General features: G+C 43.8%; 1 protein-coding gene across 8 annotated transcripts in view; it reads left to right on the forward strand.

Moving 5' to 3' along the window:
* Positions 1-15,187, forward strand: part of LOC129855227 (nuclear factor 1 C-type-like) — a 112,933-nt gene that overhangs the window by 30,021 nt on the left and 67,725 nt on the right. For all 8 annotated transcript variants that reach the window (XM_055922651.1, XM_055922650.1, XM_055922655.1 and 5 more), the window contains exon 2: positions 8,650-9,181. In XM_055922651.1, coding sequence (XP_055778626.1) covers positions 8,650-9,181 — 532 coding nt within the window. The remainder of the gene's footprint in view (positions 1-8,649; positions 9,182-15,187) is intronic.

Here is a 15,187-nt window from a genome sequence, read left to right on the forward strand (position 1 = left end):
TTCCAAAATCATGACCATTCATATGGAGTTGGTCCCCCCTTTGCTGGTTATAACAGCCTCCGCTCTTCTGGGAAGGCTTTCCACTAGAACATTGCTGCGGGGTCTTTTTTCCATTCAGCCACAAGAGCATTAGTGAGGTCGGGCACTGATGTTGGGTGATTAGGCCTGGCTCGCAGTCGGCATTCCAATTCATCCCAAAGATGTTCAATGGGGTTGAGGTCAGGGCTCTGTGCAGGCCAGTCAAGTTCTTCCACACAAATCTCCACAAACCACTTCTGTATGGACCTCACTTTGTGCACGGGTGCATTGTTATGCTGAAACGGCAAAGGGCCTTCCTCAAACTGTTGCCACAAAGTTGGAAGCACGGAATCGTCTAGAATCTGTAGCGTTAAGATTTCCCTCCACTGGAACTAAGGGGCCTAGCCCAAACCATGTAAAACAGCCCCATACCATTATTCCTCCTCCACCAAACATTAGTTGGCACTATACAGTTGGCACTATGCATTGAGGCAAGTAGTGTTCTCCTGGCACCCGCCAAACCCAGATTCGTCCGGCGGACTGCCAGATGGTGAAGCGTGATTCATCACTCCAGAGAACGCGTTTACACTGTTCCAGAGTCCAATGGTGGCGAGCTTTACACCACTCCAGCTGACACTTGGCATTGCGCATGAGGATCTTAGGCTTGTGTGTGGCTGCTCGGCCATGAAAACCCATTTCATGAAGCTCCCGATGAACAGTTCTTGTGCTGACGTTGCTTCCAGAGGCAGTTTGGAACTCGGTAGTGAATGTTGCAACCGAGGACAGACGATTTTGTGCTTCAGCACTCGGTGGTCCCGTTCTGTGAGCTTGTGTGGCCTACCACTTCACGGCTGACCCGTTGTTGCTCTAGACATTTCCACTTCACAATACGAGCACTTAGAGTTGACCGAGGCAGCTCTAGTAGGGCAGAAATTTGATGAACTGACTTGTTGGAAAGTTGTCATCCTATGATGGTGCCACGTTGAAAGTCACTGAGCTCTTCAGTAAGTCCATTCTACTGCCATTGTTTGTCTATGGAGATTGCATGGCTGTGTGCTCAATTTTATGCAACTGTCAGCAACGGGTGTGGCTGAAATTGCCAAATCCACTTATTTATAGGGGCGTCCACATACTTTTGTATTTTGTATAGTGTAGATCCGTCAACATAAAGCATGTATTGTTAATGGCATGCAGTGGAGTTAATGAGGTTTATTTGCCACTCAAATAATGGCAAGGAATGATAAACCCTCACTACTTTCAGTGAGACTGTGGGAAACAGATGCAATGTTCAGTCTTTTCTAAGAAGAAGAAGAAGAAGAAGAAGAGCCATGGACAATGGCCATAATCAGTGGTGTAAATAGTACCCTATTTTCATACTTGAGTAAAAGTAAAGATACCGTAATGGAAAATGACTCAAGTAAAAGTAAAATCACCCAGTAAAATACTACTTGAGTAAAAGTCTAAAAGTATTTGGTTTAAAATATACTTAAGTATCAAAAGTAAATACTAAAATATACTTAAGTATCAAAAGTAAAAGTATAAATAATTTCAAATTTCTTATATTAAGCAAACCAGATGGCACCATTTTATTGTTTTTGAAATTTACGGATAGCCAGGGGCCTGCTACAACATTCACACATTATTTACAAATGAAGCCTGTGTGTTTAGTGAGTCCACCAGATCACAGACAGTAGAGATGACCAGGGATGTTCTCTTGATAAGTGTGTGAACTGGACCATTTTCCTGTTCTGCTAAGCATTCAAAATGTAATGAGTACTTTTGGGTGTCAGGGTGTGGAGTAAAAAGTACAATATTTTCTTAAAGAATTTAGTTCAGTAAAAGTAGTGAAAAATATAAATATTAAAGTAAAGTACAGATACCCAAAAAACTACTTAAGTAGTACTTTAAAGTATTTTTACTTAAGTACTTTACACCACTGGCCATATTAACCCACTTTTGGAGAGAATGAGTGATCTGTTCATCAACACTAATAAAGAACTTTGACGTGGAAATTGCAGATGGTTTTTTCCCAGTATTTAATTGAGTCATAGTGAGAATGGCGTGTCTGACTCTGAACTCATACTGCCGCATAGTGAGTATGGCGTGTCTGACTCTGAACTCATACTGCCGCATAGTGAGTATGGTGTGTTTGACTCTGAACTCATACTGCCGCATAGTGAGTATGGCGTGTCTGACTCTGAACTCATACTGCCGCATAGTGAGTATGGTGTGTTTGACTCTGAACTTATACCGACGAAACACAAAATACAGCTTGTTAGATCAACATTTCAAAGGTCAGAATGTTCCCTTTCAGTTGACGGAGCACCTCCATAGTTGTGAGACCGTCACAAAGCTGTAGCCTCCATGTGGGACAGCAAAGGAGATCGACAGAGTGAGCTAACCCAAATACTGCAGTGAGTCTTCCCTCCTCTGTAGCTTGCTGCCTCTGTTCCAGTGGCCATCCCTCCTCCCTGCCCTCTATTGTCATTGTGCGTGGCTGAGGGCTGACTCAGCGATTGTGCAGCTACTAGGCAGGATGACTCACTGCTGGAAGTCAACACAACATCCCCTTTGACCCACTTAACATGCACAGCCATACCACGGCCCTGCTGGAAACAGGCCGACACACTTTCCCTAACTATTTATTTCTCAGTAATGGAGCTAACAGTTATTTAGATATCCACATTCAGTATCACGCAGGGACATTCCTGTAATAGAGATGAGTGGTGAGATTGGTGCAGTCTTGGGGGTTATTACTGATCGTTTGTTCTTGACGGGAACGATGCTTTTCACATCGTAACTGACCAAGGAAGGTTTGCCTCTGAAAAAGTGGAATTGTGCTGATGGTCTGGAGGAGATGGACACTGCAGACACTTTCATGGACGGTCAGTGTCTAGCCAGTCACACCCTAGTCACTTTCCTTCTAAATCTGGTTCCCTCTCCAGTGTTGTGCCTTTTTGTAGGTGTAGTTGGCTGGCAGTGTGGTTAGAAGGTCTTTGGTAATAGCAGAGAGCAGAGAGCATTTTTCTGATTTCTTGGCAATCAGCTGTTTTAGTATTCTACGACCATTAGCATTGAAATGAGAGAGGGAAGGAGATTTTGCCATTTTCATCCAGAGCCTCTGGCGATTGCTGCAGTTACAGTGCAGGATGGGGTGTGAAGGGAGGAATTCTTGTCATGAAAGCTTAGAAAGGCATAAATTCTGAGCATAATGAATTCAACATCACACTTGCCTCGATAAAGAGAATATGGGGGAAAAAATACAGCTCTTCAGTTTAAGTTGATGTTATAATACCGTACCTACAATATTCACAATGCAAAATAGGGTAAGGCTATACCAACCTTCCTGATGACAAAGGTGGTAGATTCTGTAGAAGTGATTTGAAAGTTCCATAGCTTAGATGTGTTATTTCATCAACTGGAAGAATACTTTCCACCCTCTCCTTCTTTGCTTGGGTTGTGACACGTGCTTGGCACAAAGTGTGACCATGGCAACATTGTGCATCTGACCACAACTCCACCATTCTCTCATTCGCTAGAAAGACCAACCCCCCTCCGGAAAAGGATTTGCAAAGAAATTACATTCTCTGTTTAAGACATAATATAAATGGTATCCGAGCAACGAGCAGGAATAAAAACACATCTCCCTGGGCTCTGCAAAAACAAAATGATTAAATTACTGCACAAACACAGCTGTGATGGTCATGTCTTTCCTCTATGAGCAGGGCTCTGGACTCAGGTTATTTCTGGCCACTCTGACTCCAGTCAGTAGCCACCAGTATATACTATTGAATGGCCAAACTGATAGGTGCACAGAACAGATATCTTAGCAGGCCTCTGCTCTAAGCTGAGCTGCCTTCAGACCCAGGCTCTGATCAAAGATCTGCAGTCGGTCTGCCATATGGGAACTCATTCATCACCTCTGTTTATCAATAACATTCTCATCGTCAGAGTGTAAACAAATCTGAAGTCAAAGCAACCTTTTGATTTTGATTGTAGAAAAACCTTAGCATTCCATTGGAGCGGGTCCCTGCCCAGTATGGAAAGGAGAGAGAGGGTCCGCTTCTCAACTCCTTCCCTCAACTCCTTTACTCTGCACGGCTTTCTCATCCTCGTCTTTAATTCTGTAGTTATGAATGGATCAACATTTACAGAATGGTTAACTGGAGGAAAATGGGGAAGGGTCATGCTTCTTCCATTTCAGTGAAGGGGAGGCCCCTCATCTCTGATTCAACGCTGGACACGCAATATTAAGTCTGCCTATTTTTTGGGGATAGGCCTAGTCCAAAAATGCATTATCTTGCGCACGGACTAGCCTATAGCCCCAGGGTTCTCCAACTGGTGGTCCAAGTCCGAATTTGGCCCCCGACCATCCGCTCAAGAACAAATCGGCCCACGACTGAATCTAGTTGATGATCCCTGTTATAGCCTATGTTCAGTTCAGTTTGAGAAGGATAGCGCAAAGATGAGGAGGACCGGAGGTTAACTTTGATAGTTTGCTACTACTATAATAGATTTTATTAAAAACAATGTATTTCTTGCCCATTATGTATTTATCATAGTTACTGACCTCACAATAAGCCAGTTTCGAATAACTTACATTGTGGTGCTGGAACTTGAAGCAGCAGCCGCGGCACAATCAATTGGAAATGGACAGCTCATGGTGCTGAAAGTAGGCAAATTCAAGTAGGCATAATTAATTTACATCGTAATCATTTTTAGTTAGACTTTACTAACAACAAGAGGACTTTGTGTTAGAGCATATGTCTTCCTATTTAAGAAATAAGAGGTAGGCCTACTTGTTTTACAGACGAAATTAAGCTATAGGCTGCTATACCCATTGATTTGTCTGTCAATTCCTCCACCCACCATGCAGTCTTTAAATAGTCCTACCTCTGTGTCAGTGAAGGCTGTTCAATTAAAACCAAAACTGGAATTGAGAGCGTATGAGAAGGTATGCATGCCATAGGCTTACATTTAATTACATAAAATGGCAAAAAGCACAGGCCTACCCATTGTTAGTTTAAGATTCAGAAGAATATAAGGATTGGTCATATAAAGTTATCTATAACAGCGCTTAGGTCCGCGATGCTGTATGCCATAAACATGCTGTAAAATACCCGGGAAAGATGTGGCTCCGGTGCATAAGGGGATATCATTGTTTCGTTTCTTTGACATTCAGAGGCTGAGCTACAACCTTCTATAGCCGAGGAGACAAAAATTGACTCTGCTTTGGAAGTAATCTAATTCTGTCACTATGAATTGAGCTATTCACTTTCTGTGTAGAAGATGTTTAAACCCAGACGGCATTTAGGGAAACACTTGTAACCTACACTAGCTGGGTTAAGCCACGGAAGAAGAGCAGCCAGCAGTTAGGTGGAAAGGTAGGCCTAACCTTTGCAGTAACATGCTCAGATTCCTTATGACTTCTCAGATTTAATTATTTGCAAACAGGGAGAGTTTCGTTGCAAACATGTCACACAGGTTTGGCATTGGAGAAATATGATAAAATGAACACATGGACCTATCTCTCTGTCCATTCTTAGCATGTCATTTCTGTCATTTGTGTGGTATTAAAAAAGATTATGCTAATATGTAAAATGACACAGAATTGCATGAAATAGGATGATAGACGCATGCAATGCTTTTACTATAAAGGAGATCTTTCCACCCCTACTCTTTTCCACAGTGGTCTGCAAACCCAACCCCTTCTGGCCCGCAGCCCTGTACACTATCAAAATTCCTGTGTTGCCATGTAATGCTTGCAGGACGAAAAACTGTTTTTAAAACTGAATATCTAAGGCTCTGGTCTGTCCAAGAAGTGATGGTAAATGGTATAGACATGTTCTCTGCTATCCACTTTGTTTTAGTTGTTATTTTGGGCATAGGTGAGGGTCACAATTTTTTTTTCTAGCGTTCAGGGAGGGTTTAGGGGGATGGCCATCCATTTTCATTTCAGAGAGGTCCGATTTTCTCCATGTAAGTAACCCTTACCATAAATAACGTTCACTACCTTAACGTTCGATAAGGCAACACTAGTTTCACCGCTAGGTTAATGGGTACTTTTAAATGATGGTCTCAGACCTCTATTCAGCTGTACAGTTAAGAAACTGTCCTGTATTGCTGTGGGGTTGGGACAGAGAGACGGTAGGGCACAGGTGAAAGAAGGACAGGTTTGTGTGGCTAGAGGCTACCATTAGGGGCCTGTAAAAGTCTAGTTTGCACAGATGGATGCTGTAGCTAGGGGGTATGTGGATGGAGGGAGCTATGAAAACAGAAGGACCTCATAAAAGGGAGGCAGGGATAAGTGGAAAAGAGGGACATGCCCTAAAGTCCAGAAATGCACGTTTGGAGTTCACTGTAAAATGTCATGGAAATATTTCAAAAATAGGAACTAACCTCAATGAAAGTGTATTAGTGTTTACTTTTGCTGCAGGGGTGGTTGGTGTTCATATTCCAGCTCAATCTGTTTAATGAGAGGAACTCTATCCATGGGCCAGACAGGGGAACATCCATGGTCAGGAGTCTTGTCTATGTGGGCTAGACACAAATAGGCAAGATAGGCACCCAATTGAGAAGTATACCACACATTGAAAATGGACTTGGCCTTGTACTCAAATTGTTACAATATCTTGAGTCTTTCCCCCTCTAAACGTTTTGTGGTGTTATCATTTGGCTAAAACACATATGATTATGAATGCCTGAAATGGAAGCTAACCTCTCTTCATCTTGACTGGAGAGCTGCAGCTCTGCTGTAAACGTTCTCTACAAAAACCAAACGTTATGTAACTGTTAAATAGACATAGTGTGAGTTTGTTGTACCCGTGGCAGTGTTGAATTGCCTCTTTTTGGAAATTCATAAAGCCCCAGATTGTCTGTCTGGTTTCCAGGCTTCTGGTTTCTATCATGAGAGTTTCTCTCTGCTCTACTTGTTAGCTTTGGAACATTTACACAGTAACTCTATCTCTTCTCCATGATCCCTCTTCCGGCCCTGATTGTACATACTTGTGTATGTGCGCTGTGCATTCAGCAGGGCCAAGACAAAGGACTCTGAACCCCAAAATGACAGCCGGCTGTTTTCTTTGAACCCTGTTTAGATATAAAGTTGACATAAGTGAAGCGGACATGAAAACACAATTTGTCCTGCTGTTACTGTTTAAAATAGGATGTATAAAACTGGTTTCCTCTTCTCAGTAGAGTCGTTGCTTTGAATATATTTGTTTTATAACTGTCCTGAATAGGAACACAGTGAAGCCAGACTAAATAAACGTGAAATAAAGGATGCTGTCTCTGCCACCACAGATGCTTTATTACGATTAATCTTCAAAAAGCATAAACCTTATCATACAGAATGCCCTCAAGGACATGATGCATCTTTTATTTAATGCAAACAGTAGTAAAATAATACACTAGCCATCCCTGGATCAAATGTAATGTTGGTATGGGAGGAATGATTAAAAGAAATAGATATATCTGAAACCGATGTCGTCTGCTCAGAGCAGGATGCCATGGTTGAGAAAGCTGGAAGCATTTAAAATGTTGTGCTGCTGAGAGCAGTACTGCAGACTGTTTATTGCATGAGATCTGCAGTGTAATACAGTCATGTCCAATTACGCTCCCTGGGCCGGCTCCTAGGGCCTGTATGGGCTCTCTGAAGCACCTTCACACTCCACTCCAACCTCTCTGTGTGGACACCAAGAATCCCATAGAGACGCCATTAACCAACACGTTAACCCTTTGAGGAAGGAAATCCTACAATGTTCTATTTTGGAGTGTTACAGTTAATTGAAAGAGATGATGATCACTGGAGAGTTGATATTGTGACACCGGTATTCCACAAAGGTTTAAACCTCATGGACACCAGGGTAAATACACAAAACCTAAAGGGCAGCATGAGAAGTGGGTTGTACAGATTTGAGCACTGTACTCGCAATAAATCTTTAACTCAGCTTGTATGTGCAAATTACATTTTATTACATTTCGATGGATGACCCCTTTGCACACGATCACTCGATTAATGGGCCTTCATGAGCAAGAACGAACACATACATACATATGCATGCATTTATAGCCTATGATGTGCTCATAAACAAACCTTAGTCTATACATTGTTTGGCTACACCTGCAGACACGCAAACACATGCACGTAGGCACCATGCCTATATAATAGACTATATCGTTTTGCGTATTATATGTGCAAATTATCTCTGAATGACTTTTTATAGGGCAGGCTGGTGCATATGGGATTTTTGCTCAGTGAAAATATGGAAGTAATTAGAGATACCAAGAGAACATTGCTCAATTGTTGTGGGCTAAACAGCAAAGCTGCTGTGGCTTGTGAGGTGCCCAAAAGTCATGCAGATGTATATTTTGTTTGTTGAAAATCTGACCAAAAGAAGGCAAATAATCAACAAAACATAATTGAATAAATGATTACTGTTGGTGGTGGTGTTCCACTGAGCATGGAGACAAAGAACCACTATGGTTGCACTTTTCTTTATTTACAGTAATTGGTTCCATACACATGTACTGTATACACTGTTATAGGTTACGGTTCATACAGCATGGTCGCTTCTGGTACATTTATGTAGAAAGTAGTACTTACCCCTTTCTTCTTGTTCACTTATCTAGGATGAGTTTCATCCGTTCATCGAGGCCCTTCTGCCGCATGTGCGTGCCTTCGCCTACACCTGGTTCAACCTGCAGGCGCGCAAACGCAAGTACTTCAAGAAGCACGAGAAAAGGATGACTAAGGACGAAGAGCGGGCGGTGAAGGACGAGCTGCTGGGAGAGAAGCCCGAGGTCAAGCAGAAGTGGGCGTCGCGTCTGCTGGCCAAACTGCGCAAGGACATCCGGCCTGAGTGCCGCGAGGACTTTGTGCTGTCCATCACGGGGAAGAAGCCCCCCTGCTGCGTCCTCTCCAACCCTGACCAGAAGGGCAAGATGAGGAGGATCGACTGCCTGCGTCAGGCCGACAAGGTGTGGAGGCTGGACCTGGTTATGGTCATCCTGTTCAAGGGCATCCCGCTGGAGAGCACGGACGGAGAGCGCCTGGTCAAGGCTGGGCCATGCAACAACCCCATCCTCTGTGTCCAGCCACACCACATCAGCGTCTCGGTCAAGGAGCTGGACCTCTACCTGGCCTACTTCGTACAGGAGAGAGGTACTGCACTGCACTCACATTCTCGCTAGTGTTTTATCAAAGGTTCCTTGTGCATCAGTGTCATGTCAGTGGAGGAAGTCTACATAGATGCTGTGGCGTAGTGAAAAACTGTTGACTCAGAGGAGTATCTTTTGAACAACCACTTTACTGAGACACACAGCACTGTAGAAGTTGGTATTGAGAGAGCGAGGGGATACCTAGTCGGTTGTACAACTGAATGCATTCAACTGAATAGTGTCTTGTGCATTTAACCCAACCCCTCTGAATCAGAGAGGTGCGGGGGATTGTCTGAATGGGGGTTAACTACCTTGCTCAAGGGCAGAACAGCAGATTTTAGCTCCTTGCCAGCTCACGGATTTGAACCAGAAACATTTCAATTACTGGCCCAGCGATCTTAACCACTAAGCTACCTGCCGCCCCGAGAGAGCGAGAGAGACAGATAGTTAGCGAGAGAGAGAGAGAGCAAGCGAGAGAGAAGAAAGTAGAAAGAGAGAAATTAACTGGAGCCAAGTCCTGACAGTGTAAATCATTTTAAATTAGCATGGATTTCGAATGCCAGCCTCAGAGATGTGTTAAAATGTACAGTGTTTAATAAAAGGGTGTAGCCTGGTAGTTAGAGGGGAATGCTGGGCACCAGCTGATGCACAGACAGGCAGGCAGGCTGCCTCTCAGGGCTAGAGCCAGCAGCCATCAGCCAGGGCCCCTCTCTGCATCCTCTCTGCTACTTGGCTCAGAGTGGGGTGACCTGGCAGGCTGGTTGGGACCCATGGCAGAGGCCAAGGAGGAGCTGTCCCATCAGAGGAGGCAGCCCTTCCCTGGCCCCTGCCATAGGTCTCAACCAGCCTGCCAGGTCACCCTACATAACCCCAACCAGTAGGATAGAAACACAATGAGCCTGTGCGCCCACTATTAAGCGAATAGGCTGTTCTATTAGACCTCTTTAGTGGCAGGGAGGAGCAAAGCTTGTCATTAAATGAAATGATGAAAATAAATCATCTGCTACTGTCAGCCTGCAAACAGGTTGAAATATTATGGGAAGCAATTGGCTCCATATGCAGGTAAAATAATAATTTGCTGTACGATATACTGAATGCAGGGAATCAGCACTGCAGAAGACCCTCCTCAGCACCTCTGTGTGTGAGCAGAGCAGAAAGACAGGGTCTTCTCTATGGCCTGGTTGTGTGTGTGTGTGTGTGTGTGTGTGTGTGTGTGTGTGTGTGTGTGTGTGTGTGTGTGTGTGTGTGTGTGTGTGTGTGTGTGTGTGTGTGTGTGTGTGTGTGTGTGTGTGTGTGTGTGTGTGTGTGCGTGTGTGCGTGCGTGTGTGTGTGTGTGTGTGTGGGAGCAGTGGAGTGTGTGTTTAAGTGGGCATCTGAGCGGTCAGTGTATCAACATGATCGAGAGTGAGCCTGAGGTGGTGATGTGTGTATGTGTGTGTATGTGTGTGTCTCCACACAGCTCAGATTCACACACCGGTTTCTCTACCATCCCTCTGCAGCTACGGATGCTCTCATTCATCACCTTCTATCATGTCACCAGCAATATCATCCTGCAATGTACATACAGTACTGTACAGTGCGGAACTCCCCCATACAGCCAAGCCCACTCTGTAGGGGTTCCCTGCTATGCACACTGTCCTGGTAGGATTGTTTTGTGTATGTGTGTGTGTTGTGTTACATTATCAGTAATTGCTTTAATTTTGCTATATATTCTTAGCTGAATAATTTTTTTACAAGACTTTTCAAGCTTGTTAGCTTAGTTTATTTTCTTCTTAATTATTAACATCTTTTATTTAGGACTTTGTCCACGTTTGACTCTGAATATGATAGGCCTAAAGCTGAAATCCTTTCTGTGCTGGTCAATCTCAGGTCAATCTGCCCTGCCCCTTTCTGTGCTGGTCAATCTGCCCTTGAACAAGGTAGTTAACTCACTGTTTCTCGGTAGGCCATCATTGTAAATAAACATTTGTTCTTAACTGACTTGCCCAGTTAAATAAAGGTAAAAAATCTGCTGTATTTGTTTAGATTGAATAAATATGGCTGTTCCTGAGGTGAACGGGAAAAGGAAGATGGCAGAGAGGGAAGCCTGATAGCTGAGCTAGTGCTGGAAATTATTTCTGTCCTCAGCTGTGAGCCTCCAGCTAGCACATAATGTTATGAGAACCATCCCAGCTAGCACATAATGCTCTGAGAACCATCCCAGCTAGCACATAATGTTATGAGAACCATATGTTTCTTAGAGCTTGGTGAGAGCGTGGTTAACCTATGGTTATTTTGCATACAACCTTCCCACAACTTGTTGAGAATGGTACAGGATAGTTGCTTGGCTTTGGAACATTCTCAGCACATTAACGGAAGTTGACAAAAAAACGTTATTTTAATGAAACTTTATTTCATTACCTTAATAGAACGTTTCCTAAAAGTTCAAACGTGGTTACATTTCATTTCAATTTTCGTAATGTTCTAGGAACGTTCATCAACTGGTTAGGAAACCTGTTTCCTACAGGTTTCCTCATGGTTCTATTTAAAGTAATGTTCTCAAATTGTTCTGAGAATGTTAAGAAAACTTTCCATAAAAACTTTAGTAACGTTAAGAGAACGTTCTAAGAATGTTATTTAAAAACATATTCATTCCGTTCTCAGCATCAACAAACTCGCTCTATCCTTTATCTTGTTGTGTTTGTTCATGTGTTGGCCGCACCCACTAATTGGCCACACCTGATCTTAATGAGTGCTTGTTTCCTTTGAAATGGGGTCTGTTTGAATAGACTAAAATGAACAGCTTTGTATGCGCAATAAACATGTAATGCTAGCTTCATCCTGGTGATGCATTGGACTAATTTCATCGATAGAGAGCAAAAGATTATATGTTCAAATCTCACTGATGCCTTGTCACAATCAAAAATAAATATGTTTGCATGATTAATGCCTGAGGAAATGAATTTCCATGTGTCCTATGTGTGTTTGGAGTTAAAAAATTTTTTTTTAAAATAAGCTGGCGGTGTTATTAAAAGTCTTAATGAAACATTCAGTGAAAGTTTTAAGAAAGTTATTCCAAAACCTATCATTTCCGTTCTCAGAGCATTAATAAAACCTCCCAAGAAACTTTAAAGAAAGCAGAGTAAAATGTTCTCAGAACCTCCCTGCAACCTAAAAATAAACGTTCCCAGAACAGGCAAAATGTTCACTTCAGTTTTACAAGTCAGGAAACATATTGCTTTGTTCCCACAACTTATATGGAACCAAAAACATACGTTCCCACAACTTATATGGAACCAAAAACATACGTTCCCACAACTTCCATGGAACCAAATAAACTGGCTGGGCTGTGTGTCAGCCACTGATCTACCTCTGGCCTGGCTGGCTCTGGCCCCTCCCACCAGTAAACCCTGTCACCCCCCCCCCCCCACCCCTCCCTGAGGCAACCTTCACCCTGAGATGTCTGGGTCATGGTGCAGCACAGCCTCCCTGTCACCTGACCTGCCTAATAGCCTACAAACCCCTGGCTGTAAACACTCTGATAAGGAGCTGCAGCTTTTCACTTTCACTCAGACCAAAGAAAGAGGGAGGGCTGGAGGGAGGAGGCTAGTGCTGAGAGAGGGAAAGGAAAGGAAGGAGGGGGAGGAGAGAGGGAGAGCAGAGAGGCAACCAGTCAGCATTTGTTCTTAAAGGCACAGACCCCCCTTTCAGTTCCAAGGATATGTTGTGCTCTGCTTCCTTCATCAGAGCTCTCTCTCCACCTTCTCCCTCCCTCCCTCCCTGATCTCATCTCTGGGTTGGACAGGGAGAGCAGTGTTAGCAGTGTTAAGCCATCAAACAGCAACACCAGCTGGGCTGTGTTGGTCCCTGCTCATTTGCTGGCCTGTGTTTTGGTATCTTTACTAATTGAGCAGAGTGCAGTACTCCCGATTGCATTGGATCCCCAAGGATGATGCTGGCTTAAAGCTTGTTGTTTTCTGCCTCTATGTTAATCAGGGTTTCATTTGCAGCAATAATGTGTTTACACAAACTCCCCTGTTTGGCTTATTACTCATATTTGTGTTAATAGTTTTTATTGCAGAATAAAAAATGATGACCCAATGTAACTGTGCCAACTCTTTTAACAGGTTCTACTTGTCTTCTGTTATTCAGAATTTTTCTTGTTTTTGAAGACTTTTTATTAAACTCAATATTGCATAAATATTGTCACAATAGATGCTACGGTGGTTTGACCAATTTCACAAAAGACTCTTGTGAGGAGACAGTGCCAAAGTTCTAAGTGAGCACTTACTGAGAAGCCGAGCTTAGCCTCTCTGCCTCGAGCTGCCCGTGAACCCCTCCCTTCTCCGGACTCCTCCATCTGCGGCCACGGCACTGCACAAAAAACACATTGTGTGTGTGCACTGTAACATTATGCTGTTATGTCACACACACTAAACTACCACACTGTACAGTTGTCTCTGTGACCGTTGAGCAGCATACCGTAAATCTGCACCCTGCACTGTGGCGGCCGCTTCCTGCTGCTGCAGAGGTTCAGACTCAGAGAGATCCCGCTCTCTCAGGCTCAGTCACAGACACGCATGTTCAGTCAACACAGCCACAGAGGAATGTGCTCCGCGGCTCTGGCAACGGAAATTTAGAAGGGATGGGAGGAGGAGCGGGCCTCCGAAGGGTCAAGTTCAGCAGTGTTGTTTTCCTCCGACAGGGGGAGGTGTTCTGCTCTCGTACCTGGAGTTATTTAACAGCCAATGAAACAGATTGTCATAGACACTTGAGCTAATTATATCACCTTGGACGGCTAAAAATGTTACTGTGAGCTGCATCCAGCCTTTCCCCTCTGGTTATTATCCAAGATCACTGCCAGTAGTTTGAAGGTGCAATAGTATGACTGATATGGAAAGAAAATTAAGTATAAATGGCCTTTACATTTAATTAAAGCAACGTCAATGTTGGCTTTAACCAGGCTACGTTCATTGGTAGGCTATGTGGTTCAACAAATGAATGAATCAGTTGGGAAGTGGTGTTAATTACCAATATTCAAACACATATGTTTACAGTTAAATAAGTCATTAGTCTACATGGTCAAATATGAGTTTGCCTTTTGTTTACTGTAAATGTAGTTATGTATACTCTCTCTCTACCACCTGTGGTCCTTAGGGCTCCCATTCCCAGTGGACAGAAATAACACCTGGGTGAGCATGATCCTGGCAGGAGTCTCTCACTTTCATTCTGCTGGAAAATGGGACTGACCCCCCCCCCCCCCCCCCCCCCCCCCCCCCCCCCCTCCACGCTTGGCTGCATATGTCAATATGGAATGACGTAGAGCGGGGAGTTTGTGGCTGTGATTCCACTGTGGTCACATTCGCAAACCCTATCCTTCCCTATTACCACCGTGGCTTACACACACACATTAATATTTTTACATTTGAGTCATTTAGCAGACTCTCTTATCCAGAGCGACTAACAGTATCGAGTGCATACAGCCCTGGCATTGCCAGCGCCATGCTCTACCAACTGAGCCACACGACAGACACCCACACACGCGCACACAGACACAGAGAGAGAAGGAGAGGGAGGTCACGGGTGAAAGTCAAAGACATTGCAGCTCTATGGTAATCAATCTAGTGGATCGATGGGCTGGGAGTGTGCTGGCAGAATGCAGGCATTGTGCTGAGTCTGGGCTCTATATTGGAACGGCTCTCTGTATTGGAGAGGCTCTCTGTATTGGAGAGGCTCTCTGTATTGGAGAGGCTCTCTGTATTGGAACGGCTCTCTGTATTGGAGAGGCTCTCTGTATTGGAACGGCTCTCTGTATTGGAGAGGCTCTCTGTATTGGAGAGGTGTCAGTGGACATGTGAGAGAACTCAGATAGGCAAACTGTCAGAGGCGTAAGGATACTAATGTGTCTGATTACCAGTAGCACTATGCAACACTGACTCAATTAGAGATATGCTGTTTTTGTTACTCATTGGCTTTCTAAAGAGATCTTTGTGTTTGCATAAAAGTATAATTTTAGCACAGCAAGGGGTCT

This window comes from Salvelinus fontinalis, chromosome 5 (assembly GCF_029448725.1).
Source record: "Salvelinus fontinalis isolate EN_2023a chromosome 5, ASM2944872v1, whole genome shotgun sequence".
Lineage (NCBI taxonomy): Eukaryota > Metazoa > Chordata > Actinopteri > Salmoniformes > Salmonidae > Salvelinus > Salvelinus fontinalis.